Below are 21,775 nucleotides of genomic sequence, written 5' to 3'. Positions count from 1 at the left end.
GGCGGGATGACTGCCTGGGCAGCAGCATCAGCAGCAGCCACGCTCGCTTCGGCTAGCTCGCCGATCCAGAGACGGCTGTCTTGGCGTTAGACGTCACTCCTACGCTCCGCTTTACACTTCTCCGCAAGAACGACGTTTGCATGCAAGCGCGAGTGGCATCCAGATCAACAACAAGCTTAAGTCGTGTTGCGCAAGGGCCGCAAAGCCCGTCTTTTGCACATGTAGCAACGACTTGCGCCAATGTCGGGTGGCGGGTCGAGGTAAGAAGAAAGTCACTTTATGCTAAGATGCTAGCGTCCGTGGCGCCGACATGGTGCTACTCGTCAGTACGGATGCTGCTTGGGTTGGGTAATATAAGAGTGTCTTTGCCCCAGGGTCCATGGCGGCAGTCCTTATCGACATCAAGCACGACACTCACGCAACCAGGCGTTTGCCTGTCGTTTCTTTTCATTCCATCTTCCCACTTCATACCCACGTGTGAAGAGACTCCTTTGCGACTAATATGGATGCCCAATTCGACTCCGGGGAATCGGGTGACGCGAAGCTGGCGCGAACGCAAACCACCAACACGTACACTTTCCAGGACCAGCGAGGATGGAGAAGATGGCGCATACTACGCCCAGGACGCGGCATGTATCACGATGTTAAGCGGCGCCTACCCTACTACTGGAGCGATATCAAAGATGCATGGACATACAGAACATTCGCGAGCACAGTGCGCATGTACTTTGTGAAGTAAGTGCCTGAACTCACCGAGAAGGCCGCCCACTGACGATGACAGCCTCCTTCCGGCCATCGCCTTCACGCTCGATATGACTCGACGGACTGGCGAGTTCTTCGGCATCAATGAGGCGCTGCTTGCTTCAGCCCTAGCAGCAATGGTCTTCAGCATCTTGGCTTGCCAGCCCTTGACCATCGTCGGTGTGACCGGATTGATTTCTCTCTTCAACTACACCATCTACGACATCGTTGGACACTACGATAGCACTCTCTATCCGCAGGTTATGGCCTGGACGGGTATCTGGGCGGCCATCTTCCACTGGATAGTCTCCTTTGGCAATTACTGTGACTATATGGGATACATTACGGATTTCTCGAGTGAGTCTTTCGGAATGTACGTCGGCATTATCTATATGAGTAAGTTCCCCACTGTACTACGAATCTCACCCAACGCTGATTGGCCAAACAGTCAAAGGCGTTGAGGAACTTGTCAACGAGTTCAGCGTCGCTGGGAGCACTGCCGGCTACCTCTCCTGCCTGATTGCCATATTGTATTTCGGCTCCGTATATGGCCTCGAGAAGCTTGGCAGCAGCGTCATCTGGAAGCCTTGGTTCCGCGGCATCCTCGCAGACTATGCATACGTCTTTCCGACGCTCTTCTGGGTGGGCTTTTCTCACATTCCAGGAAACCTGAAGAGCACTCACATTACATTCGTGCCGACGACCAAGGCCTTCCAACCCACGCAGCCGAGGAACTGGGTGATCGACTTTTGGAATCTCGACATCGGATGGATCTTCGTGGCACTGCCTTTTGGCTTCTTGACTATGTTGCTGTTTTACTACGACCATAATGTGTCGAGTCTGACTGCTCAAGCCCGCCAGTTCCCTCTCAAGAAACCCGCTGGCTTCCATTGGGATTTCTTCCTCCTCGGCTGTACCACCTTCGTCGCCGGCGTTATCGGCCTTCCAATGCCAAACGGCCTCGTCCCGCAAGCTCCCGTGCATACTGACTCGCTTACCAACTATGAGACGCGCCTCGACGTCATCAAAACGAAAGATCACGATATTACTGAGGTTCGAAAGCCGCTCGTTGAAGCTACGGCAGTTGTTGAACAGCGCGTTTCGCATTTCCTCATGGGTCTCGCGCTGTGGGGCACGATGACGGGTCCGTTACTCGTCGTTCTGCATACAATGCCCGCCGCGGTATTTGGCGGAGTCTTCTTCGTCGTCGGCGTAAGTATCCACGCCCCGTCACGTTCCGTTCCCGTCACATGAACTGAGCTAACATTTTCTGATCAGTGGGGCTCCATCGAAACTAACGGCATCCTCCAAAAGCTCATCTACCTGAACTCCGAACGACGTTTCCTCCAACCTCAGAACCCCCTCAACGACGTCTCGCGGAAGAAAATCTCGCTCTACATCGGCCTCCAGATTCTGGGCGTCGCCGTCACAGTCGCCATTTCCCAAACCATCGCCGCGATTGGCTTCCCCGTCCTCATCATCGCGCTCATACCGCTCCGCACCTTCCTCATGCCGCGCTGGTTTTCCGCGCGCGAACTCACCATCCTCGACGACTTGACAGCCAACAACAAAGCTGTGCTCGCAAGCTTAGGCGGGCGACCCTCGAAGATGGGCGAATTCGCCGAAGACTCTGAAGAGGACGAGCAGATGAGGAGGGAAGAGGGCATGGATACGACAGGCGCTGTGCCCGAGGATAGGGATTTGTCGAGAAGGAGGAGCAGGAGTGCGGTCAGGCAGCGTATGGGCAGTATTACGAGAGCCACGACGCATCATATTAGGTCGCATTCCGGGGACAGGGAGCCTGAAACGGATGAGGAGAAGAGCGCGATGGAAGCTGAAGAGCTGGCGAGGAGTAGGAGTCATGAGGCAGTGAGGCAGAGGATGGGGAGCATTACGCGCGCACCTGCGCATAAGACGAGGTCGCGGCACAGCGAAGGCTCCAGACCTCCGAACCAGTGAGGAGTGTGTCGTCAAGGGAAAATGGTACGGGGTAGACGCTATAGAAGGTGAACGGCTTACTTAGTCACACCTCAGAGGAGAGGCATGCAAGGCAAGATTTCACAGGGATAATAGCGAACGGGCGGTAGAGCGGAGGACATAATACCTGCATCGGGAGCGTGTTCGAATGCCAACCCTGCGGATTTCCAAAAGTCTTTTCCATAGAGCATAATACTACTCTCTTGCATCTCGGTACCGAGTACAGCTTTTCAACTGTAGCATTCTGATCTCGAAGCGCTGCGACTGTGGGGTCATTCGTTCATGTGCTGTGTGTAGCTGGCGGAACCGAACGAGATGTCTGCACGACTTCGACGAACTCCTGGGGATAACCATGTGGGCCGGGCGGGAGCATGCGGTACGGAGTGCCCGACCAGGATTCACCACGTAAGGATCTTCCCGGACCCGAGAGCCTCGCTTCCCAGGGCTGCGGTCGTTCCCGCTGGTAGCTTCTCGGGCGCTGAATCGAAGATCTTCGTGCCAGGGTATGGAACCTAATGAAAGAGCTTCGACGCTTCTACAAAGGTAGGATGTTCTGAACGCGTTACTGGATCGAGGAGTAAGTACAGTCTTTTGATGCTGGGTAGTAGTATTGGAAGGGGTGTTTGCGTTATTCATGGTCTTGAAAGGCAGCACTCAGCCCAGCGTGGTCAGTCCTTCAGTTGAAGGCTGCAAAAAGATGAGAGCAATCAACCTGGCGGTTCCATCTTCGTCGCTAGCATCTGAGCTAAGCCCCGGCCACTGTGTCACATGCAGGGGCAAAAGAAGGCCGCAGAAGGGCAAAAAGAAATGCACTAGCCCGATGCGGGGGTCGAACCCGCAACCTTGAGATTGCAACCGTTCCATTAGGACGTGAATACTAAGAGTCTCACGCTCCTGTTGTGTTGTTAGGACCGATTCCATAGGAGATCTGGGATTCTACTTACTACCGATTGAGCTAACCGGGCGTTGAATGATTTTGTTGAAGGCTTTGGAAAGCTATAAAATATATATACGGTTGCAAAATCAGCAGTAAAGTTATAGGGTGTGTGGACTTGGAGCGAGGCAGCAGTCGGGTTGGGCCAGAAGCAGGTTTCTCTCATCTTTCGGGGAGGTATGACTGTTCGGCCGTCAAAGCGCAAATTCGCTTGTGGGCTCGGCTTGCCGTTGCCGTCTTGTCGGTGTCCGGATGTGGCTAGCCCCTGGCTGCTTTTGGGCGGCATTCGGAACATGGACGATGGGTGCGAAGAAGAGATAGTTTTGGTATTTTCTCATTGAAAAGAGAATCTGGATTAAGTTTCATTGGGCTCAGATACTTCTAGAAGGATTTCGCATGTCCCGAAATATCCTTCCAGCCTCAATGAGCATCCTCGATCCAAGCAGCCCCGCGCTCATTCGCCTCCACGTTCACAATCGCCCAGGCTTCACAATGCATTTCTACTTCACAGTCCGCGCAGATATTGTCGCTCCCAACACTGTCACTACGTCCTTCAACGCCCCTTCTCGCTGTCTATTTACTCTGAGCTCCGGTGTCCTACAGCAATTTAGCACCTTGAAAGGTCCAAACTGCAATCGCATACTCACCAAGTACACCTGATAAAAGTCCATCTTCACAGCTCCATCAAGCTTCGTCAAATGCGCATACGCCGCCCAGTCTAGACCTGACTCTCCGCCGGCCTTCAACCCATACTTGACCGTTCCGTGCAGCATCACTTCGTCGGAGTTTGGTCCATATGGGAAGATTTTCCGCGGGCTGTGGACCCTGCTGTTTACCTTCTCCCATAATCCTTTTCGAAGCGCGAGGATTTCTTCATTAAGTTTAGCTCTGCGGGCTGCGCGAGGGACAATCATGCGGGGACGGACCTTCAGAACCCTCCGCCTTCTTGGACGCCATGATCAACGTCGCATCTTTGGTAAAGAAGTCGACGTACTTCTCGTGCGCATCGGGTGTATCCGACGTAGCGTAGAAGTCCTCGAAGAACTTTTTGTATGCGGGATCGAAGGGGATTGATGGGTAGTCGGATGCGTAGGGTGTCATGGTCATGATCTAACTGCGAAGCACTTCCGATTGTGTATGCAGCGGAATTGGAGAAAGTTCAAGACTTCTCGCGCATTACCTACTTGACGTAAACAGCCCGCTTCGGATGAGGGACAGCCTTGGAGAGCCTCGGATGTGAAATTCGTACTACGACCCGACTGGGATTAGCGCGGCTAGAGAAGTGCGACTCCGCGTTTATGAACCTCACGGTCTTATCAACATCATCCCGAACGAGCATCGTTTCGCCAAACACACCTTCCTATCTCCCCGAGAGAGGGCAATGAGGATATCGTGAGCCTGCAAACCTTGTTCCTAATGCCCTGCACCACGAACTTGAACAGGCTCACCGCTTCAAGGCCTGACCCCACCTGACCCGCGTTTAGCACGCTGAATACTTAACGCTCATGTTTGTAGATGCTATGTATAGTGCTGCTCTAGATGTGAGGTATATACTTAAGTCTTTCTTTTTCCCCTTCCGCCGCAGAAACCATGGAAATTAGAATCGGAGACTTGCAGGTCAAATATAATGAGAGATGAAGGATGACTTGGCTATGAATCATCTACGCCCTTATGTTTTGCTCGCTAATTGCCTTCTGGAAACGTGTGGAACGTTTTAGGGCTTCTTTCTTCTGCTCATTCGTCACTAACACCTTGCCGGGCTATTCCCAAAATTGACCGCTTCTAGAGCAGCACTATCGTTCGCTCAGTTCCCCAGACCGCCGCATGCAAATACAAAGAACCTAGAGTTTATAGATGCATTCACGGGAGTAACAGAAGTACTTTCTGATCCTGCGCACATTCCTTACCTCGACTGCGGATGTCGCGAATGTTGGGCATAGGGGTGCGGCAGTCGCTTCTCCTAGTTCTTTTCGAGGGGCCGATGGACTGACGTTCCAGTATCACCTCGCCTCTCGATGCGAGTGCGGTGATTATCTCACCTACTGCTAGGAGTCAAGCATCTCCTACGGGCACACTATGCTTCGACGATGACGAGACCGACGGGCCTTGTGATTTCCCTACCTTGCGTCACTGGCTGTAGCGCGCTCGCTCTCATGATGACGCGCTATTCTGACGAGCGATCCCGTGACGGCCATTTCTAGGGAAGGCACGATGGGCGGTCACCTCTCAACTCTCGACCTTCAACCTTCAACCCTCACCACACCCCCTCATCAGGGCGTCTCCACTCCCTCGAAATGGCATCGGAGGAGGAGAAGCCACCATGCCACCTCCTGCGCATGCCGTATGAGATTCTGAAGCCGATCCTCACTCAGGTAATCGAGTCGCCGGGAGGATGTCCGGTAGTTGCTGACTTCCCCAGCTCGAACAACGAGACCTTCTCCTCAACGTCTCGAAAACCTGCGTCACCATCTGGGAGCTGACTTACGCCCTCGCCTATAATCGTATCGTAGTCGAGATCGGCCCAACGAAGAGCAGTTCGGCATGGAGACCTCTCGCATCAGGGCATCACACCGGCTTGCTTTACACACGGCATCTCAAGATCCAGTCGCTGTATGGTGAATATGAGGAGCCGAAGCATCTGGAGGATCTGGTTGTGGGTGGGATCCTGGCTGCTTTGAAACAGCATCAACTGTTCTCGTTCGCGTGAGTGCAGAGAAGCCTCGATGAAATACCCTCTGATACCTAGCAGCTTGACGACTCCCACATCCTTCAAAAGGACCCTCTCGGTCAAGAATTTCATCATCCTCTTGACGACACAACGATCTATTCAACAGCTTGGACTACCAATCATCGGTAGAATACGGCCGTACCCGCGATTCACTGACTACATCAATGGTGACACTCGGTTCACCCAGCTTCGAGATCTTACGCTCACGATCCTCGACTTCGAAGCGCCGGCTGATCAGTTACACCACGCCTTTCGTAGAGCATCAAATCTACAAGAGCTCCAACTTCGATTCATTTGCCCACCCAACGCTCGTGGTCATGATCTCCCAAATCCTCTGCCTAGCGGTAAGGCTTCACTCTTTCTGCTGTCTACCGTCACCAGGCTGGCATTCTATGGTTTCGATTTCGCGGCATATGCGCCGCAGCTCGTTCGGACTTCATTCCCATGTTTACGCGCTCTCGCAGTCTGCAACTGCACCCAACTAGCCAGCTTCTTCCTCAACACTCCGTCGTCGAATTATCCGGCCTTGATTGCATTGATGGTCAAGGGAGGCTCAGGTTTCAGCGCTTTTTGGGAGTCTAGATTTGTCAAGGGCCTCAGAGAAGTCCGCGAGCTTGTTTTCAACACAAGTGACGCCTGTTTGACTGATGCAACTATGTTCGTCCGCCATGCGGATACTTTGAACCTTTTCTTGCTGCGCAGTTCCGACCCGGGATGTGAGTTCGCCCTGGTGGAGTCTCTCGAAACTCTCCTTTCCAATTGTCGGGCTATTCGCCACATGGGATTGTTTCTTGCTTGGGGCTGCCTTGGCGGAACACAAACGGTGGAGTTTGAAGAGGATATGCTGGCCCGCGAACTCTTGGTAAGCTTCCTCCCTTCTACGTAGTCTCAAGTTTCGGCTCCTGATGAACTGCAGAATCTCTTCGATGGCAATGACAGGCTTCAGACGCTTGCGTTGGGATGCAATCTATTGCCCGCATCCTACGTACACCAGCATACCCCGGAAGGATTGGAGCAGCTGGAAAGAGTTTCTCCTATTGAAGAGGCGGCTGGCCGCGAACTCATTAGGCACTTCGCTAGTGAGACCGATCTTACAAGTGCCACCGGCTCCCTAGAATATCTCTCTATCAGGAGCGGCATCCAAGTGTCCAATTCAGCTCTCCCTAGAAATCATCAACTAAGAGCCGGGCCTTCCAAAGGTGTAAAACACCTGTTCACTCTCAAACCAGAAGTGGTGTTCAAACCTGTCAGCAAAGAAGAGTTGATGGCGAGGTATCACGGAGATGGCTATTACTTCCTGGAGGAGTATATTGATGGTCTTCTGGAGCAGAGCCACCTGAGCTTTCTTCCTCGCGATGACGGATATGCGTCATATCTATGGGATACAACGGACGGATAGCGCATCCGAACCTTTCTGCTATCGATCAAATCTCTGCGGATCAAAATGGGGAATATGCCGGGAAGAGAAGACGCATGTAATGTTGGACCGCGCGAATGATATATAACAAGATATCCTCACTGTGCCGTTTTCAAATAGCTTTCGTACTCATAGGTCGACGCATACATAATCGAACAGTGCTACTGCCTTGGAGTCCAACGGAGTGTCCAAGTCCGCCAACAAAGGCGGCTAACCGGCATCCGATCAAATGACCCTTCGATCATTTTCTCTCCAAGGTTTCTCCGGTCGATCATCCCGCTGCACCCGTCCCGTAACCTTATCACCATCCCTCCCTTCCTCCTACCTTTCCGACAAAAACAAACAACACCCAAAACACCACTTCCACCATTCCTCCCTCCCAACCCACCTCAATAAATGGGCGGAATTACATTTTCCGCCCGCGGCCCCTCCAACACCCGCCTCGCCTCGCATCAGCCCCCAGGCATCCGTCCTTAGGAAACCGACGATCGCGGTCGTCATACCCCGTCTAACGACCCGCGATCGTAGATCCTCATCTCCAGAGCTTACAGTAGCTGCGCACACGCACGTTTCGTGCAACAATAAGCCGCCGCGCATGACGTATTACCGCATATCCCATCGCTGGCTCTATTTAATAAACCCGCTGTGCGGCACCGCTCGCGTGTGGATTCAGTTTTTGTTACTTCCTTCTTTGTGATAAGGATTTTTGAGGCTGGATCCTCGAAAGTTTTCGTGTCACCATGAGTCGAAAAGAGATGGATGGGATAGAAAGACTTCAGTCTTCGCACGTGGATGTTCACGACACTAGACGGTGGCTGGTTGGGAGTCCGCGGAATGACGGAAAAAGTAGGTTGACATGATTTCATCGCCATTCTCCTCAGCGCTATCTGGACCCATTCATATCAGCATGCGCCTCCTGTTAGTCGGTACCTACCGTACTGTTCTCCTCTCACCGCACCTACTTCAGTCAGTCGGCGGTCGCTGTCAAAAGCGGCCCAGGTCAAACATCACATATCACAAGCTCCGTTCAGGCAATCCAGTCATTGAGCCTCAATTTCCGACATTCGTATCTCACATGGCCCACTTTCCTCTCTCCTCCCGTCCAGCCGAATATACACAAAGGTGGCCAAACAACAGGATCATGCAAATGTTTCCTCCACGATTGTGGTAAAAAATTCTCCAAACAAATATCTTCCCCGTTTCCGCTGAAGAAAAGGCTTTGTGCGGGGTTCAAGTTGTAGAAGGCGCAAAATATGAAGAGCTAGCGAAAGAAACAACTCCGGTAAATGGTGCTATATGTTGTGAGGCTCTCGACGCAAGACTGAGCATAATTACCCGTCCGAATCCGCAGCTTCAACCTCAAGAGCTCGACGTGGGTTGAAGGCCCTCTCCTCGGTGCTGCGGAAAGCGGTCCAGGTAGAGTCTGCGGAGATAGGTCGCTGCATTGCTGATTGGTTGTGTTACAGGCCGGAAAAGTATCGAATGGGACGACAAAGGAAAGGCATCGGTCGGTTTCATGGCGGACGTTGCACACGTGTAATGCCGGGGACGAAAGCCTACTCCTCCATCCGGCCGAAGAAGGCATCATCGTCCTCGTCAATTTGTCCCCGACTGCGCGAGTTGGCGTTGCGGAAGTCGTCATCGTCCGCGAAATGGCCGTCGTCCATGTCGACGTCTTTGCTTTCATGGTGGTAGCGGTAGCCGCTCCCGCGTAAGCTCGACTGCTGCGCAGTCACGGTGGTGCTGCCGGATATCGAAGGGACGTTGTTGAAATCCAAGAACTTGGCTGGTAGCGGAGGCACTGGAGGAACGTCAGGTGGGAGGGCGACAGGGCCCGACTTGGGTGTGCCGTAAGAGCAGCTCAGCAAACCGACAGCGGCGGCAAGGTCGGCCTGGTCGTTTTCATCGTCGTGATACGAACCGGCAACCGAGGTGCCGGACGTCGTTGGTCGGTCGGAGACATTGCTCCACTGGCGATAGTGGCCGCTTTGACCGTTGTCGGAAAATACGGCGGACTGGTAGGATTGGCTGTATGCAGAGCTGTTTGTGGAGTAGCGCTTGGAGGAGCGATTGCCGTAGTGGGAGCGAGGGAAGGAGCCTACGGCGTGATCGTCCATTTGCGGGGGCGGGGTAGTGTCCGTGGAGCTCAACTCGTCACGAAGGTCCGAGGAGCCCGAGGCCGGCGGCGACACAGAAGAATGGTCGCTGTCGCGGGACTCACCCTCCTGGTTCATGGCGACGAGGACAGAGGCTGCCTCGAGCAGCTGCACCTGCTGGTGCTTGGAGATGAGCAGCTTAGACGTGTACTGCCATTCGGGCGTGTGCTCCCATCTGAATCAAAAAGTCAACGCAAAACTTCAAAGAACAGCGACCCGGGGCAGCGGCATTGGGAACAGGGCATTCGTCTCGAGCCGTGAAAGTGTGCGGGAGGATGGTTATCTACTTGGGGCGACTGACAGATGTTTGGTCAGACAGCTGCTGTGCTTGTATCCTTTCCCACATTTTTCACACCTCAATTCGCTACCACTTGTGCGCTTGCCTTCGCCTTTTGCCAGACGGGAGCCCTCGCTCGCACGGCGTATGCGCGCCTTGGAGTTGCCTTTCTCCTGCTCAGGCATCGCGGCCAGCGGAGGCCCGTCGGCGATAGCTTCGGTCTTGGCGGCCGCGCTGTAGCTGCTAGGCCCAAACGCGGAGCCATTGCTCGGGACGCTCGAGGCCATGGAGGGAATGGTGCTTAGATTGGGACCCCGGAAGTGCGACGCAGGCTTCGACGGGCGGCGCGACGAGCTGCTGCTGCCCTCGAGCGGGGCCCCGGATATGCCCTTGGCCGCCGCAGCCATGGCAGCGATGTTGCCGGCGGCCGTCGAGCTCATGCTCTTCCTGCGGGTGACGCGGTGTGCCGGGTTGATGGAGCCTACAGACAGCGAGTGCGAGTGCGGGCGCGACTTGGGGAGTGAGCCGGCCATGGTGTTCGAGTGCCGGTGCTGGCTCGTTGGGCGGACGGCGATGGGTTCCTGCAGCGGGCAGCAGTGTCAGCAGGGGAGCAATTGGGGGCGAGGGGGCAGTTGTCAAAGAAAGCGCGTGCCTTGATGACAGTCATGGTGTGGTAGAGCAGCTCTCTACTCTCCGTCTTTGTTCGTCAGGGCGAGCGAGGTGGAATCGCGACCGGACGGCTGCACAGCCTCGACTGGTCGGAGAGACGTGGACGGCGGCGGAGGTGGAGCGGGCTAGGCAAGTCGGAGTCCGAGCAGGGCAGGCTGGCGGCGTCGAGTATATTGGGGGAGAGTGTCGGTAGGGTGACTGTGTGGGCTCGCTGGCGGGTTGCGTGAGCGTAGCTCGGGCGGCGTGGAGCAAAAAATAATGGGGGAGCTGTGGAATGTGTGGACCCCTCTCGATATTGCGTTACACGTTGGCCGGATCGTTTCGCTGCAGGCGCCGCGCAGGAACAGGATGGCGACTAGTTTCAGCGGGCGTGAGCAAGGACAAAGAGGGTCGAGGATCGAGAGCGGCACGGTCGCAGCAGGCTGCGGCAGCTGGACGGCGGAATATTTATTGCGAGGGCGAGCACGCGGGCGTGGAGAGCATCTGGTGCCTCTCTTGGTCAGCCGGACGCTGCAGCGGGTAGCGCAACGTGATCAATGAGAGGTGGTGTAGGGCCGCCCGCGAACTATCAGTCGAGGTACCGGCGCATCAGCCACGCCGGGTGCCAGGGTGGCCCTCTGTTTCTATAATGGGCCTCACTGGCTGCCCGCAAATGAGCGGACAGCGGCGGCACTGCTGCGTGTTTCAGCGCTGCTGCCGGCGACAGGTTTTTTTTTTCTGCCCGGCGTGCTTCTTGCTCAGGAACCCTTTGTGCGTGTTCCTGGCTTCGCGCCGCTAGAGACGGGCCCTCGAGCGCGGCGACACACGCCCGGCCGCTTTGGGACGACATGCCGATCCGCCCTCTGGCTGCCACCACGCTCGGACCACGCCCGTGGATCAGCGGTGCCACGGAACCCCAGCGCAGCTCTGGAGAATTATGACTAACCCCAGCGATCGCTGCTGTGGCCGGCAGCGAGCGACGCCGCGATCTTCACCCCAGAACCGCTGCTCTGTGCTTCGTACAGTATTGCACAGCTCTGCACGCAATACGGGTCGTCTGTCTGTCCACTAGAAATAATTTTGATTCGGGAAGGAGCCCTCAGATAGCGACGCGGCTTGGCAATCGCGATCGACCCCATGCTGTCAGTGCATATTAGCTTGCGCGATGCTCAAGCCACCTCCTCACGCAGCCGTGGGGTCGCGGGTCTGGCACCTGTGCCACCGCACACTACACAGTACACTACTGACAGCCCGCGCAAAAATGCCGCCCTCCGTTTCCCATGCTGCTGTCATGCAAGTCATGTCTGAGCCGTCCAGCCTCCATCCGACCAAGGCGCGCGGAAACTCTATCGGGGGGCGGGCCAGCCCACAGATTGGCAGGAACGCGCCAGCAAATATATTGCCTGGCTCCAGTGCCGCTCCACGAAGGTGCCGACGCGCTTGCCCCAGTGCGAGCTCCAATATGCGCGCTGCTGTGGGGCAGGCAGGTGCTAAAGCTGTTTGGCCCTGATGGTGTCTATTCCTCATGCACGTCTTGTGTTGTGCTGAGGGGTCCACTCTAAAGTCCATGCCTGCGCCTGTTGTTAACCCAAGCCGCCGGATAAGGTCGACTGCGAAGCTTCAGAATCACCCGTGGCTGGGGTCTCGGGCCTGCTGTCTCCTTCGCCTGAACCTGTTGTGGGTGGTGAGATATCGGTTCTTGCTCGTCCGTCCTCTTATCGCATAGACAGCTCTGCAGCTCTGCCAGCGACGAAGCAGCCACAGCTCGCAAGCCCAACATCTCTCGCTCTTGGAGGCGCTGCTTGGCTTCTCGCCTTACGCCTCTTTTAGGGCTGGCTGCTTGTTGCCAGGCCCTGGAAGTCGCAAGGCAAAGCCAGTTTCACCTCCACAATCTGACGTCATGGGTGGGATACCGTAAGCGCCATTCGGGCCATGCATCGAAAACTGGAATTCCCTGTGTTTTTCCCGCTGCGGCTCAAACCACACCGAAACAGCGCTTCTGATTCAGCTAGATTTTCCTTGGTAATCAAATACAGGGCTGATGATGACCATAAGCTATGCGAGAGCAGACGAGAGGTCGCCTAGCTGTCCGCCGTCGAAAGTCAAAGTCGACTTCTTTTTTTTATCATCATCATCATCATCGTCTTCCTCCTCCTCTTCTTAACAAGGCTTCTTTCATCCCTAACAGATCACCCCGCAACCCCGGGCCTTCGGCATCTGGCGGATCAACATCGAGTTCGCCAGTGATTGTAGCCTTCACCAGCCGTACCTGGTACCCTTCTCCCGGTAGATCTATGCCGATCAAAGTCGATTCGTACTCGTTCCGTGTGTTTGTCGATCCAAGGGAGCCGCCATGCTCATCGCTTAGAGGCTGTGCATAAGCTTCTGTAGAGAGAAAGACGAGTTGAAGGATGTGTAGCTGTGGAAGGGGACCTACGATTACAGGACCGACGTGGCGCTTGGAAGGATGAAGTCCCCGGGTCCGGGTCCAAACTTGCAGCCCACTGAAGTCGTTCCAAGGTTTGTATCGAGATTGCGAACTACGGCCGGGGCCGCTTTTTACCACATAGGAGTAATTCGAGGACATGTGGAGATCCCGCATCTCGGGGTCTTCCAGTGCATTGCCCGAAACGGTCTCGAGTTCAGCCGTTCTGTTAATAATTGAAGAGCGGATGAGAGCTCGGCATTGGCAATTCGCCATGGTGCTCTGATATTCATGGGTTGGTTTAGTCCTCGCTCAACCTTTCCCTCCGCCTAAGAGTAAGGGCCGACTGGTGGCGACGTAAACGTGTCTGGTATCCATAGCCTGCTTCATTGTCTACTTTGCAGCGTGTCACATATCCTCCAGTATATGGGATATTGGCTGCTCAGACACTTGTATAGAAGGACACTTAATAGCGCTGATGGGCTTCCGCCTGAGTTGCCAGAGAACCATGTAGCGTTTCTAAGGCGAAGAAGTGGCGGTGCAAGCCATCCCAATCAAGCTTAGCCTCTCTTTGGCGCCCCATCAACGGAGCCAGTCGTCATGAACATCAATCCGTCTGCCTGCGACAACACCGCGAACCATCCTTTCCACGACGCTTCCCCGAGACAGCTCACCCAGGGCTACACCTTACTAACTTAGAGCAACCGCACACCCTTCGTTCAGCGACCACTCAAGCCGAAGAAGCCGCACTCCGCCCACTCGCACACCTCACAATGGCGGACGCACCCGCGCAACCGAAGCCGAGTAGCAGCGTGAAGCTGGTACTTCTGGGCGAAGCAGCTGTCGGAAAGGTACGCGCTTCCGATGCGGTGGAAAGTAGTGCGCCTGGCTAACTGATGGTTCAGTCTTCGCTCGTGATGCGCTTCGTGAACAACGACTTCCAAGAGAATAAGGAACCCACAATAGGCGGTAGGTCTTGCTCCCATTGTGTGGGGGCTCCGAGAGGCTTTTTGCGGTATCTCGGCTTGCAGACTATCGCTAATATGGCATCGAACAGCTGCCTTCCTGACACAGAAATGCAACCTCCCAACCCGGACCATCAAATTCGAGATCTGGGATACCGCCGGCCAAGAACGCTTTGCCTCCCTCGCACCGATGTACTATCGCAATGCCCAAGCCGCACTTGTCGTCTACGACATCACGAAGCCCTCGTCCCTCACAAAAGCGCAGCACTGGGTTGCCGAACTCCATCGACAAGCCTCACCTGGAATCGTGATAGCTCTCGTCGGCAACAAGACTGACCTGGCTAGTTCAGGTGGTGAGGAAAGCTCAGAGGACGCAGATGCCGCACCTGCTGCTGAGGGCGAAGAGAACCATGAGGACAACACCGATGCGAGGAGAGTCCCCACCAAGACTGCGAAGTCATATGCGGATGAGGAGGGCTTGCTATTCTTTGAGACTAGCGCGAAGACGGGACAACATGTTGCCGAAGTGTTCACGGCCATTGCAAACGCTATTCCCGAGACAAGCCTCAAAGGACCTAGGGGAGTTGGTGGACAGACAAACTTGGGCAGGCAAGACGACGCGCGAGTCAATTTGGGCAGCGCTCGGGCGGAGGGTGCAAAGGAGGGCTGTGCGTGCTGATGAAGGAGTTGGAAGGCTATTCTTTCGAATTGGTAAGAGCATGTCAGTCTTTCACAGCAACTTTTGTTCCCGTCGATGGTGCAGGCGTACGATATCAGTCACATGGCAGCTTTTGCAGAGACCTTTCGTTGGACTGTCCCTTTATTAGCCTTCCTGTACCTAGGAAATGACATCTAGTTAATCGAGTGGCAGTGCTTCAACTTCGATTCTCACAGGCAACAGTCATACTGTACAAGACATGACAATCGTCCCCTGTAACCACCCAGATCGCCTCTATACGTTCACCCTCCTGTTGAGCACCGCTAAACTTCATTCGCCTACCCCACTACTGCATGGGTAAGCGAGCCGAGCTCGACTTGGCGCTGGTGACCTCGATCCTTCGCTCCTCTCCTCCAAGGTGGTATGATGTAAATGATGTTGGATACAGCCTCGCAAAGCGTGCCGAGCTGCTAGCAGCCGTCGCGAGCTTTGCTAGCTGTCAGCCTTGCGACTGACCGGAACGTAGGTAACAGTCCTCGAGAGTATTCAATGATAATGGTATCGGACTCCGCCTCTTTGCCAAGCCAGTGCAAGCAAGTGTCTGGTCCTGGAGGATTTTGGACGCAGCCGACTGATCCGAGAAGTGGTGTGTAAACCGAAGCAAGTCCTGGTAGATACGAGCTTATATGCCAGCCCTGAGTTGGCGTTTTTCCTCTCGTCCATCTTTAGTACTAATGCAGTCTGGGGATTATTCGTGATTTCCAACAGACATTGTGCGATGGACGACATTTCGAATGGTATGGAAGCAGAGCAGCACTGGCTCGGGGTTTGGCACGTGAGACTGACATCTTCGCAGTTACGTGCATTCGTGCTCTAACCCCTTATAACGCTTCGACCTTAAATGCAATCAGAGTATGTGAAACAGCAGCGAATACCCCATATTGCTACCCGCCAAATGGAACCCGGCTATGCATTCCATCCTACAGTTTTTATTGTGAGCATCAGACACCCTGCCCCAACTCTCTTCTGCTAATACTTGCACAGTTGTTTGGCCACCAGGCTACTACCACGACGACTCAGAAATAGCCATAGAGTATGATCTCAGCTGGAGCTGGTACTTCGGCGTAAATAGCAGCCTCGGCATCGACAGTCTATCGTTCACAGAGGACATGTTCACCGATGAAGCGCAGCCCATGCCCAATACGACTACCGAGAAGCTGATGCCGATGTACCTATTAGAACGCCGCCGCGATCCCGAGGCCACAACTTACGACGTGAAGACGCACGAGGGGCCAACGCTTACGCTTGTCAAAACGGCACTGTTTGCTGGCACCACATCTACAGGTACTTGGCCGACGTCGACGTTTTCATGGGATCGCGATTATAATGTGCACAAGAGTAGTTTCAAACCGGGAGCGATTATTGGGGTTGTACTAGGTATAGCGTTCGTGATGATCGGACTGGTATGCCTTGCTCGTATGAACGGGAAGCCGAGGCCGATGGCGGCGGCGCTGGCGAGGAGTACGGAGGAGGGCGAGGGAAGGCAGGTGGAGCATCGTGCGACGGGCGGACCGGCGGCGAGGGCAGAGACTGGGAGGGGGGCTCAGCAACAGCAGTCTAGCGCGGAGGGAAGTGGTGGGGTGGACAGGGATGAGGAGGAGACGTTGCCGCCGTATACGAAGGAGCAGCCGCCGAAGTATACGCCTTGAGAGTGGCGTTCGCGGGTGAAAGAAGGTGTCCACGGGTGCGTTCGAGTGCATGGTGGTAGCTCGGTTATATTTCACCATACGCACTTCCCCTCTGCGCTTCTCCATCACGCACCTTCCTCCACCCACATACTTGAGGTCGCGACTCCCCGGCCTCCCCACCTGCGATACTTCTGGGACAACCTTTGCTTGTAACAGCTGTAATATAACTCGACTCAGCATGGCGCGCGATACAGACTCGTCCGCCGATCGAGGTCTGCACTCGACAACGCCGGAACCGCCGAAAGCGTCGAGAAAGCGAAAGCGAGCCCGGATGGCCATCAATAACTCCAAGAAGCCCCGCGCAAAATCTCCAGTGCGTCGCAGCCAACGCTCTAATCATGGCCAGAGGAACATTCGTCAGATCCTACACTATGAGGACGTCTCAGCCGCGGATAACCCCACCCAGCAGTTCTTCCGCTTCTTTGACCTTCCACGAGAGATACGCAACCAAATATACGGTCTCCTGTGTGAGAAGACGCTCGTTCGCTTCCGCCAGCATGGCATGACGATCGGGGCAGTTTACGGTAGACCCCGGCGCTACGACCCCGGATCACCACTGCAAAATTTTGAGAGAGGTCTCCCGGCGTGGCTCGTGGCCAATAAGAAGATTCTGCTTGAAGGTTTGGCGGAATTCCACCATGCTGCGGAGTTTTTCTATCTGGATATCTCGGGAGGCTCGCTGAAGAGGGGTCATGGCATCACGAGACTGTTCTCTATCAACAACGCGAGGATCATTCAGATGACAAAATCTGGAGTGGACTTCTCCATTGCGCCCGTAACGAAGACCGACGAAGATGGGAAGGAGTATAACACGTTCGAATTTCACAAGGACCAGGGTGCAAAGCTGAGACGCATCAGCCGTTTACTGGCGGCTCCGTCTTCCTTACAGGTACTCACCATGGACTTTTACTTCTCCTTCCTCTCCGGCATCGTAACGAAGGAACCCATCGGCGATATTCGGTTCAGTGTTACTATGCTCGATCAACTACCCAAAGACCTGATGAAAGTAACCTTCACCGTTGCGTCGACGCAAGAAGACATGGCCGGATACTATCGAGCGTGGACAGTTCTCAGGGCGGGGTTGGAGCGTATTGCGAGAGCGCTTGTACAGAGTCCCGGGGAAGAATGCGAGGAGAATCTCATTTGCCGGGTCCACGAGAAGCCCAAGGGCAAATGTGGTCAGCCGTGCAGTGGTGCATGGGGGCTCCACGTAATACAGGTTACCTCTTCAACTTACAGGCGTAAGCTGGCATACGGTGCACTTTGAAGAGGCCATATCGGGCAGGCATTGCAAGGATAATCATTCCGTTCCAGTTATAGGGCACGCTACTCTGGTCACTTCTGAAATGCGAATGACGGTATACTAGCCAACTGGTTCCGTTGGGACACATTAGCATACAATCCCGTCCTTGTGCGGGACCGGAAGATATAGCGAGATAACAGTATCTAATACATCCATACCATGAAAAGTCGTTTTAGCATTCTTGCAGCAGATGCACTCGTAGTAACGTGTCCGACCATAGTGTTGGCATTACGAGCCGGAAAGAAGAGTGCAGTGTGGCCAAATCGATACAGCGATGAGATGAATGCAGCCTAATTCCCTGGCGCCTTAGAGCAGAATGATCATGCGCTTTGAACAGCGCTAGAAAACGTGTCAAGAGTCTAGGATGGAAGACGAGCGAAGATTGGCGTTGAGCTGCCTGGAAGGACCATACCTCTCTCGGCTAGGCTCTTTAGCCACTGCGGCGCATCTATGTCCGAAGTCAACGAAACGTCATCGCGACTCGTGAAAGCAACTTTCCTGCTCTCCCATACACCTCCAAATACCAACGAATTCACATATTCTATGGCCGCACCTGATTCACAATAGGATATCCGCGCTTGCCTTTTACTCTACTCCATCCATCGCAACTCACAAACTGAAATGTCGACACGCCGCAAACCAACCTCTTCCTCCGCAGCCAACGGCCAGCCTACACCTCTGACCTCTGGCATGCCATCCTCCACAATCCGCACCTCCTCTAACACGCGCTCGCCCTTCTTCCCTACCCGCCTCGAGGCTCTGCTCCTCGCCATCTACCCCGCGACCCTGCTCCTCGGCTCCGTGTTCAGCACGCTCTCCCCCGCGACGCGCAGCGCACCATACTCCGCGGCCTCTCAGTCGCACCCGCCCGAATTCGCGCCCTCGTACTTTGCGCATAAGAAGAACGTCTTCAATGTCTACTTCGTCAAGCTCGGCTGGTTCTGGACGACAGCAGCATTCGCTACGTTGCTGGTGGTGTGGCCGGGATTTGGGGCGGGCTTGACGGTGAAGAGGATACGCGCAGGGTTTCGGTATGCAGCGATTACGCTCTGGTGGATGTTTGTCACGCAGTGGTTCTTCGGTCCGCCGCTGATCGATCGCGGGTTCCGCTTCACGGGCGGGCAGTGCGAGTTGCTCCGTGATCCGGAGGCGCGACAAGGCATGAGTGACACGAGAGAATACTTTACCGCTGCGACTTGCAAAGCAGTGGGCGGTCAATGGAAAGGCGGACACGACATCTCAGGCCACGTCTTCCTCCTCATACTCGGCTCGGCGCTCCTATGGTTCGAGTTCCTCCCGGCCGTAACACGGATGGAGGGTCTGCGCGACGGACGGAGAATCATGCTGGAAGACGGCAAGGTAGCCAGCGTAGCGGTGGAAAAGGATCCGGAGCATGAGAAGGAGGAGCCGACGACAAGAGGAGTTAAGTTCTCCCTGGGGGTGGCGGCGCTAATGTGGTGGATGCTGCTGATGACGGCTGCGTATTTCCATACGTGGTTCGAGAAGTTTACGGGGCTTCTGGTGGCGTTTTCGGGGCTGTGGGTAGTGTACTTTCTGCCGAGAGGCGTGCCGCAGGTGAGGGCTGTTCTAGGGATGCCCGGTGTGTAGGGCAGGAAAGAGGGAAGGGATGATGCGTAGGTGTCCGGTATTCATGATATGGATGATGGTAATGCATTAGAAAACTCCCTGCTTAATTGCTTAATGTTCCATCTTTTCCTCACGTCTCCATGCTCCGTTTTCCCGTGGCTACTTCGCATTTAATTTGTCTAACGGCTCCGTAACATCTTCTTCCACCCGGTAGCGAACATCAGTCCGTCCCATTCAGCAGTCTTCTCGTCGTTCTTCTTTCCCTTTGCTCGCTCGGCGCTTACCAGCGGCAGCATTCGCAGAGGTATCGTGGCAAGTAGATTCGTATTATTGAAGAAGAAAGGAGGACGAGGGGCGGAGTGCACACGAGATCCATCTTGTTGCGGCCTTGGCGCGCTGCTAGCGTGGCTTCCGTTCGTAGTCGTGCCGATTAGGAAGTCGGCGAGAGTCAAGTTTGAGTTGAGATCGCGCACGATGCTCTCCTCTCGCTCAATCTCGTTCCTTAACCTGGTTCCCTGTGGGTTCCGAATAAGTCCGTTCTGGATTGACGAGAACAAAGTTGCGGTGAAGCGGTGTCGGACTAGTACACAAATCTTGGAGACTGTACACAGTCAGTTTGTAACGGTGACGCTGCTCTCTCGATGCTAAAAGTTCGAAGTCACCCCGCGGTCTGTTCATGGGCTGATTATGTGTGGGATGCTCAATATTATCGCCTAGCGCCTCTCCCGTGGAGACGGGTCGCTGCTGTTGCACACGCGCCGGTCCCTAAGTTTTGTGCGATACATCAGGGTCCAGAGTGCGGTATGGAATGCTCAGGACTAAATCAAGGTGCTAGGTAATTCCAAGATTCCCCATGCGGCGAAGACACCAGCGGTGTTCCCAGGTGTGCGCGGCGACCAAATCCGCCTCCTAACTCACGCCGCGATGATGCCACCGCAATGATGCTAGTACGCCGCTCGAATTCACATAAAAGCCTCCCAAAAGTCCTCCGTACCTGACATCAAACTGCTCGGCCTACCACCGCATATCACCACCACCACTTGCTCAACAGCTCACTCCAACACCACCAAAATGAAGCTTACCACCCTCGCAGTCCTCGCCGTCGCCAGCTTCGCCCAGATCGCAGTCGCCGACAACTGCAAGACGAGCCTCCATTACTGCGGCTACAACCTTTTGCACAAAGGTCAGTTTTGCTTCCGGGCCTTGTCTGCACCTGTATCCGCCTCGTTCCTTTCCACTCCCACACAGCAAGGGCGCTCATACTAATACGGCCGCCAGGCAACTACTACAGCCAGATTGTAGAGGCGCTCCGCGAACAAGGTCAGCCCGTCGATGACGCACACATCAACAATGGCCTCTTCTACTGCAGTGGCGGATCCAACGGCGATATCGACTTCCAGGCCTTCTGCGCCAACGGGTGTGTTGATGGTGGAAATGGCAAGAGCGATTATTGTTAGGCTGCTGCCTAAGAAGTGGGTGGCTGGGGCGACTGAGGGGATGCGGTGGAGTGCAGTGTGAGACGACTGTTGCGTTCGGTTCCTATATTTGTTGTTATTCGCGTGCGTGTTCTTGTGGCCCACCTGAACTATCATATAGAAAGAATCCAAATTCGTACGCTCTTTTAGTTTGTGCGTTATCTGGCTGCAGTGATGTTAATTCGCTTCGGTGGCGGACTGGGAAAGTGCAAATGGAGGGTGCGTTCAGCGAGCGTCTGCGAGTGGAGGCGAAGGCGATGCGAGCGCGAGTGTCGAGCAATGCGGCAACTATAGGGTGCTAGTAGGACGCGTAGGTGCCAATTGGAAGCCCGAATTGGCGCCCACAAGGCATAAGCAGATGGAGCTCAGAGTGCGAGGCAATCGTACTTTGCCCGCAGAATGCGGCTGCCGTCGGACTGCAGAAATTTTCTGTGGGCGACTTCAACGTAAACAGCGTGAGGACAGGACAGCCTACCAGAATATGCCGCCTCTCTCACCTCACCAGCAGACCGGAACACCCTCCGCCCACAGACACAACAGCAGCCCTTCTTCGATTGACCGGCAGCCGCCGGCACAATCAACGAAAGGCCTCGGAGGGGGACCAGCAAAAATTACGCCGGAGCAGTGACCACAAGAGCACACTGCAAGACCCACACCGATCCGCGCTGTGCAATGCGTCGATGCAGGCTGGTACTCGAATCGATGAGCTCGAGGACCCCGGCTAGGTAAGTATGAA

General features: G+C 54.8%; 10 protein-coding genes across 10 annotated transcripts; 7 read left to right on the top strand and 3 right to left on the bottom strand.

The window, feature by feature from the left end:
* The first annotated feature begins 106 nt into the window (after positions 1–106).
* On the top strand, positions 107–2,935 carry BU26DRAFT_604922 (anion exchange family protein). The gene is made up of 4 exons (XM_033835553.1): positions 107–735; positions 782–1,137; positions 1,190–1,953; positions 2,020–2,935. The coding sequence occupies exons 1-4, from the start codon at positions 503–505 to the stop codon at positions 2,698–2,700; spliced, it is 2,034 nt and encodes a 677-aa protein (XP_033683994.1). The 5' UTR covers positions 107–502; the 3' UTR covers positions 2,701–2,935.
* Positions 2,936–3,991: 1,056 nt separating this feature from the next.
* BU26DRAFT_484136 (uncharacterized protein) lies at positions 3,992–4,828 on the bottom strand. The gene is made up of 3 exons (XM_033825842.1): positions 4,579–4,828; positions 4,300–4,523; positions 3,992–4,249 (listed from the first exon to the last, which is right to left on the bottom strand). Exons 1-3 carry the CDS (start codon positions 4,757–4,759, stop codon positions 4,226–4,228), a joined length of 429 nt encoding a protein of 142 aa, XP_033683993.1. The 5' UTR covers positions 4,760–4,828; the 3' UTR covers positions 3,992–4,225.
* A 1,118-nt stretch (positions 4,829–5,946) lies between these two features.
* Positions 5,947–7,779, top strand: BU26DRAFT_564674 (uncharacterized protein; the record flags this gene model as incomplete). Its single annotated transcript, XM_033833301.1, has 4 exons — positions 5,947–6,024; positions 6,072–6,355; positions 6,402–7,242; positions 7,297–7,779. The coding sequence occupies 4 exons, from the start codon at positions 5,947–5,949 to the stop codon at positions 7,777–7,779; spliced, it is 1,686 nt and encodes a 561-aa protein (XP_033683992.1).
* Positions 7,780–8,923: 1,144 nt separating this feature from the next.
* On the bottom strand, positions 8,924–11,027 carry BU26DRAFT_309459 (uncharacterized protein). Its single transcript, XM_033821900.1, has 3 exons — positions 10,883–11,027; positions 10,255–10,811; positions 8,924–10,128 (listed from the first exon to the last, which is right to left on the bottom strand). Exons 1-3 carry the CDS (start codon positions 10,895–10,897, stop codon positions 9,354–9,356), a joined length of 1,347 nt encoding a protein of 448 aa, XP_033683991.1. The 5' UTR covers positions 10,898–11,027; the 3' UTR covers positions 8,924–9,353.
* A 1,892-nt stretch (positions 11,028–12,919) lies between these two features.
* On the bottom strand, positions 12,920–13,588 carry BU26DRAFT_519151 (uncharacterized protein). Its single transcript, XM_033828985.1, has one exon. The coding sequence runs from the start codon at positions 13,577–13,579 to the stop codon at positions 13,016–13,018; it is 564 nt and encodes a 187-aa protein (XP_033683990.1). The 5' UTR covers positions 13,580–13,588; the 3' UTR covers positions 12,920–13,015.
* A 511-nt stretch (positions 13,589–14,099) lies between these two features.
* On the top strand, positions 14,100–15,133 carry BU26DRAFT_519149 (uncharacterized protein). The gene is made up of 3 exons (XM_033828984.1): positions 14,100–14,154; positions 14,209–14,272; positions 14,361–15,133. Exons 2-3 carry the CDS (start codon positions 14,221–14,223, stop codon positions 14,945–14,947), a joined length of 639 nt encoding a protein of 212 aa, XP_033683989.1. The 5' UTR covers positions 14,100–14,154; positions 14,209–14,220; the 3' UTR covers positions 14,948–15,133.
* Positions 15,134–15,573: 440 nt separating this feature from the next.
* Positions 15,574–16,506, top strand: BU26DRAFT_309409 (uncharacterized protein). Its single transcript, XM_033821898.1, has 4 exons — positions 15,574–15,723; positions 15,783–15,920; positions 15,971–16,270; positions 16,324–16,506. The coding sequence occupies exons 1-4, from the start codon at positions 15,705–15,707 to the stop codon at positions 16,326–16,328; spliced, it is 462 nt and encodes a 153-aa protein (XP_033683988.1). The 5' UTR covers positions 15,574–15,704; the 3' UTR covers positions 16,329–16,506.
* BU26DRAFT_309435 (uncharacterized protein) lies at positions 16,264–18,252 on the top strand. The gene has a single exon (XM_033821899.1). The coding sequence runs from the start codon at positions 16,685–16,687 to the stop codon at positions 17,939–17,941; it is 1,257 nt and encodes a 418-aa protein (XP_033683987.1). The 5' UTR covers positions 16,264–16,684; the 3' UTR covers positions 17,942–18,252.
* A 212-nt stretch (positions 18,253–18,464) lies between these two features.
* BU26DRAFT_519147 (uncharacterized protein) lies at positions 18,465–19,812 on the top strand. Its single transcript, XM_033828983.1, has one exon. It carries the CDS (start codon positions 18,599–18,601, stop codon positions 19,583–19,585), a length of 987 nt encoding a protein of 328 aa, XP_033683986.1. The 5' UTR covers positions 18,465–18,598; the 3' UTR covers positions 19,586–19,812.
* Positions 19,813–20,580: 768 nt separating this feature from the next.
* Positions 20,581–21,105, top strand: BU26DRAFT_540426 (uncharacterized protein). The gene is made up of 2 exons (XM_033831551.1): positions 20,581–20,747; positions 20,843–21,105. The coding sequence occupies exons 1-2, from the start codon at positions 20,636–20,638 to the stop codon at positions 21,019–21,021; spliced, it is 291 nt and encodes a 96-aa protein (XP_033683985.1). The 5' UTR covers positions 20,581–20,635; the 3' UTR covers positions 21,022–21,105.
* The last annotated feature ends 670 nt before the right edge of the window (positions 21,106–21,775 follow it).

The sequence above is a fragment of the Trematosphaeria pertusa genome, assembly GCF_010094035.1.
Source record: "Trematosphaeria pertusa strain CBS 122368 unplaced genomic scaffold BU26scaffold_7, whole genome shotgun sequence".
NCBI lineage: Eukaryota > Fungi > Ascomycota > Dothideomycetes > Pleosporales > Trematosphaeriaceae > Trematosphaeria > Trematosphaeria pertusa.
Note: the sequence above shows the minus strand (reverse complement) of the source record. Positions and strands in the feature narration are given on the sequence as shown.

Bases quoted from the DNA above. Each gene is read 5' to 3' on its own strand.
- BU26DRAFT_309409 (XM_033821898.1), top strand. The intron at 15,921-15,970 runs GTGAGCATCAGA...ATACTTGCACAG, and splicing joins TCCATCCTACAGTTTTTATT to TTGTTTGGCCACCAGGCTAC.
- BU26DRAFT_519147 (XM_033828983.1), top strand. From the start codon at position 18,599: ATGTCGACACGCCGCAAACCAACCTCTTCCTCCGCAGCCAACGGCCAG.
- BU26DRAFT_309459 (XM_033821900.1), bottom strand. The intron at 10,129-10,254 runs GTCAGTCGCCCC...TTTTTGATTCAG, and splicing joins AGCTGTCTGACCAAACATCT to ATGGGAGCACACGCCCGAAT.
- BU26DRAFT_604922 (XM_033835553.1), top strand. From the start codon at position 503: ATGGATGCCCAATTCGACTCCGGGGAATCGGGTGACGCGAAGCTGGCG. The intron at 1,138-1,189 runs GTAAGTTCCCCA...TTGGCCAAACAG, and splicing joins CGTCGGCATTATCTATATGA to TCAAAGGCGTTGAGGAACTT. The intron at 1,954-2,019 runs GTAAGTATCCAC...TTTTCTGATCAG, and splicing joins GAGTCTTCTTCGTCGTCGGC to TGGGGCTCCATCGAAACTAA.
- BU26DRAFT_519151 (XM_033828985.1), bottom strand. From the start codon at position 13,579: ATGGCGAATTGCCAATGCCGAGCTCTCATCCGCTCTTCAATTATTAAC.
- BU26DRAFT_519149 (XM_033828984.1), top strand. From the start codon at position 14,221: ATGCGCTTCGTGAACAACGACTTCCAAGAGAATAAGGAACCCACAATA. The intron at 14,273-14,360 runs GTAGGTCTTGCT...GGCATCGAACAG, and splicing joins TAAGGAACCCACAATAGGCG to CTGCCTTCCTGACACAGAAA.
- BU26DRAFT_309435 (XM_033821899.1), top strand. From the start codon at position 16,685: ATGGTGGTAGCTCGGTTATATTTCACCATACGCACTTCCCCTCTGCGC.
- BU26DRAFT_484136 (XM_033825842.1), bottom strand. From the start codon at position 4,759: ATGACCATGACACCCTACGCATCCGACTACCCATCAATCCCCTTCGAT. The intron at 4,524-4,578 runs GTCCGTCCCCGC...AACTTAATGAAG, and splicing joins GAAGGCGGAGGGTTCTGAAG to AAATCCTCGCGCTTCGAAAA. The intron at 4,250-4,299 runs GTGAGTATGCGA...AAATTGCTGTAG, and splicing joins ACTTTTATCAGGTGTACTTG to GACACCGGAGCTCAGAGTAA.
- BU26DRAFT_540426 (XM_033831551.1), top strand. From the start codon at position 20,636: ATGAAGCTTACCACCCTCGCAGTCCTCGCCGTCGCCAGCTTCGCCCAG. The intron at 20,748-20,842 runs GTCAGTTTTGCT...TACGGCCGCCAG, and splicing joins CTACAACCTTTTGCACAAAG to GCAACTACTACAGCCAGATT.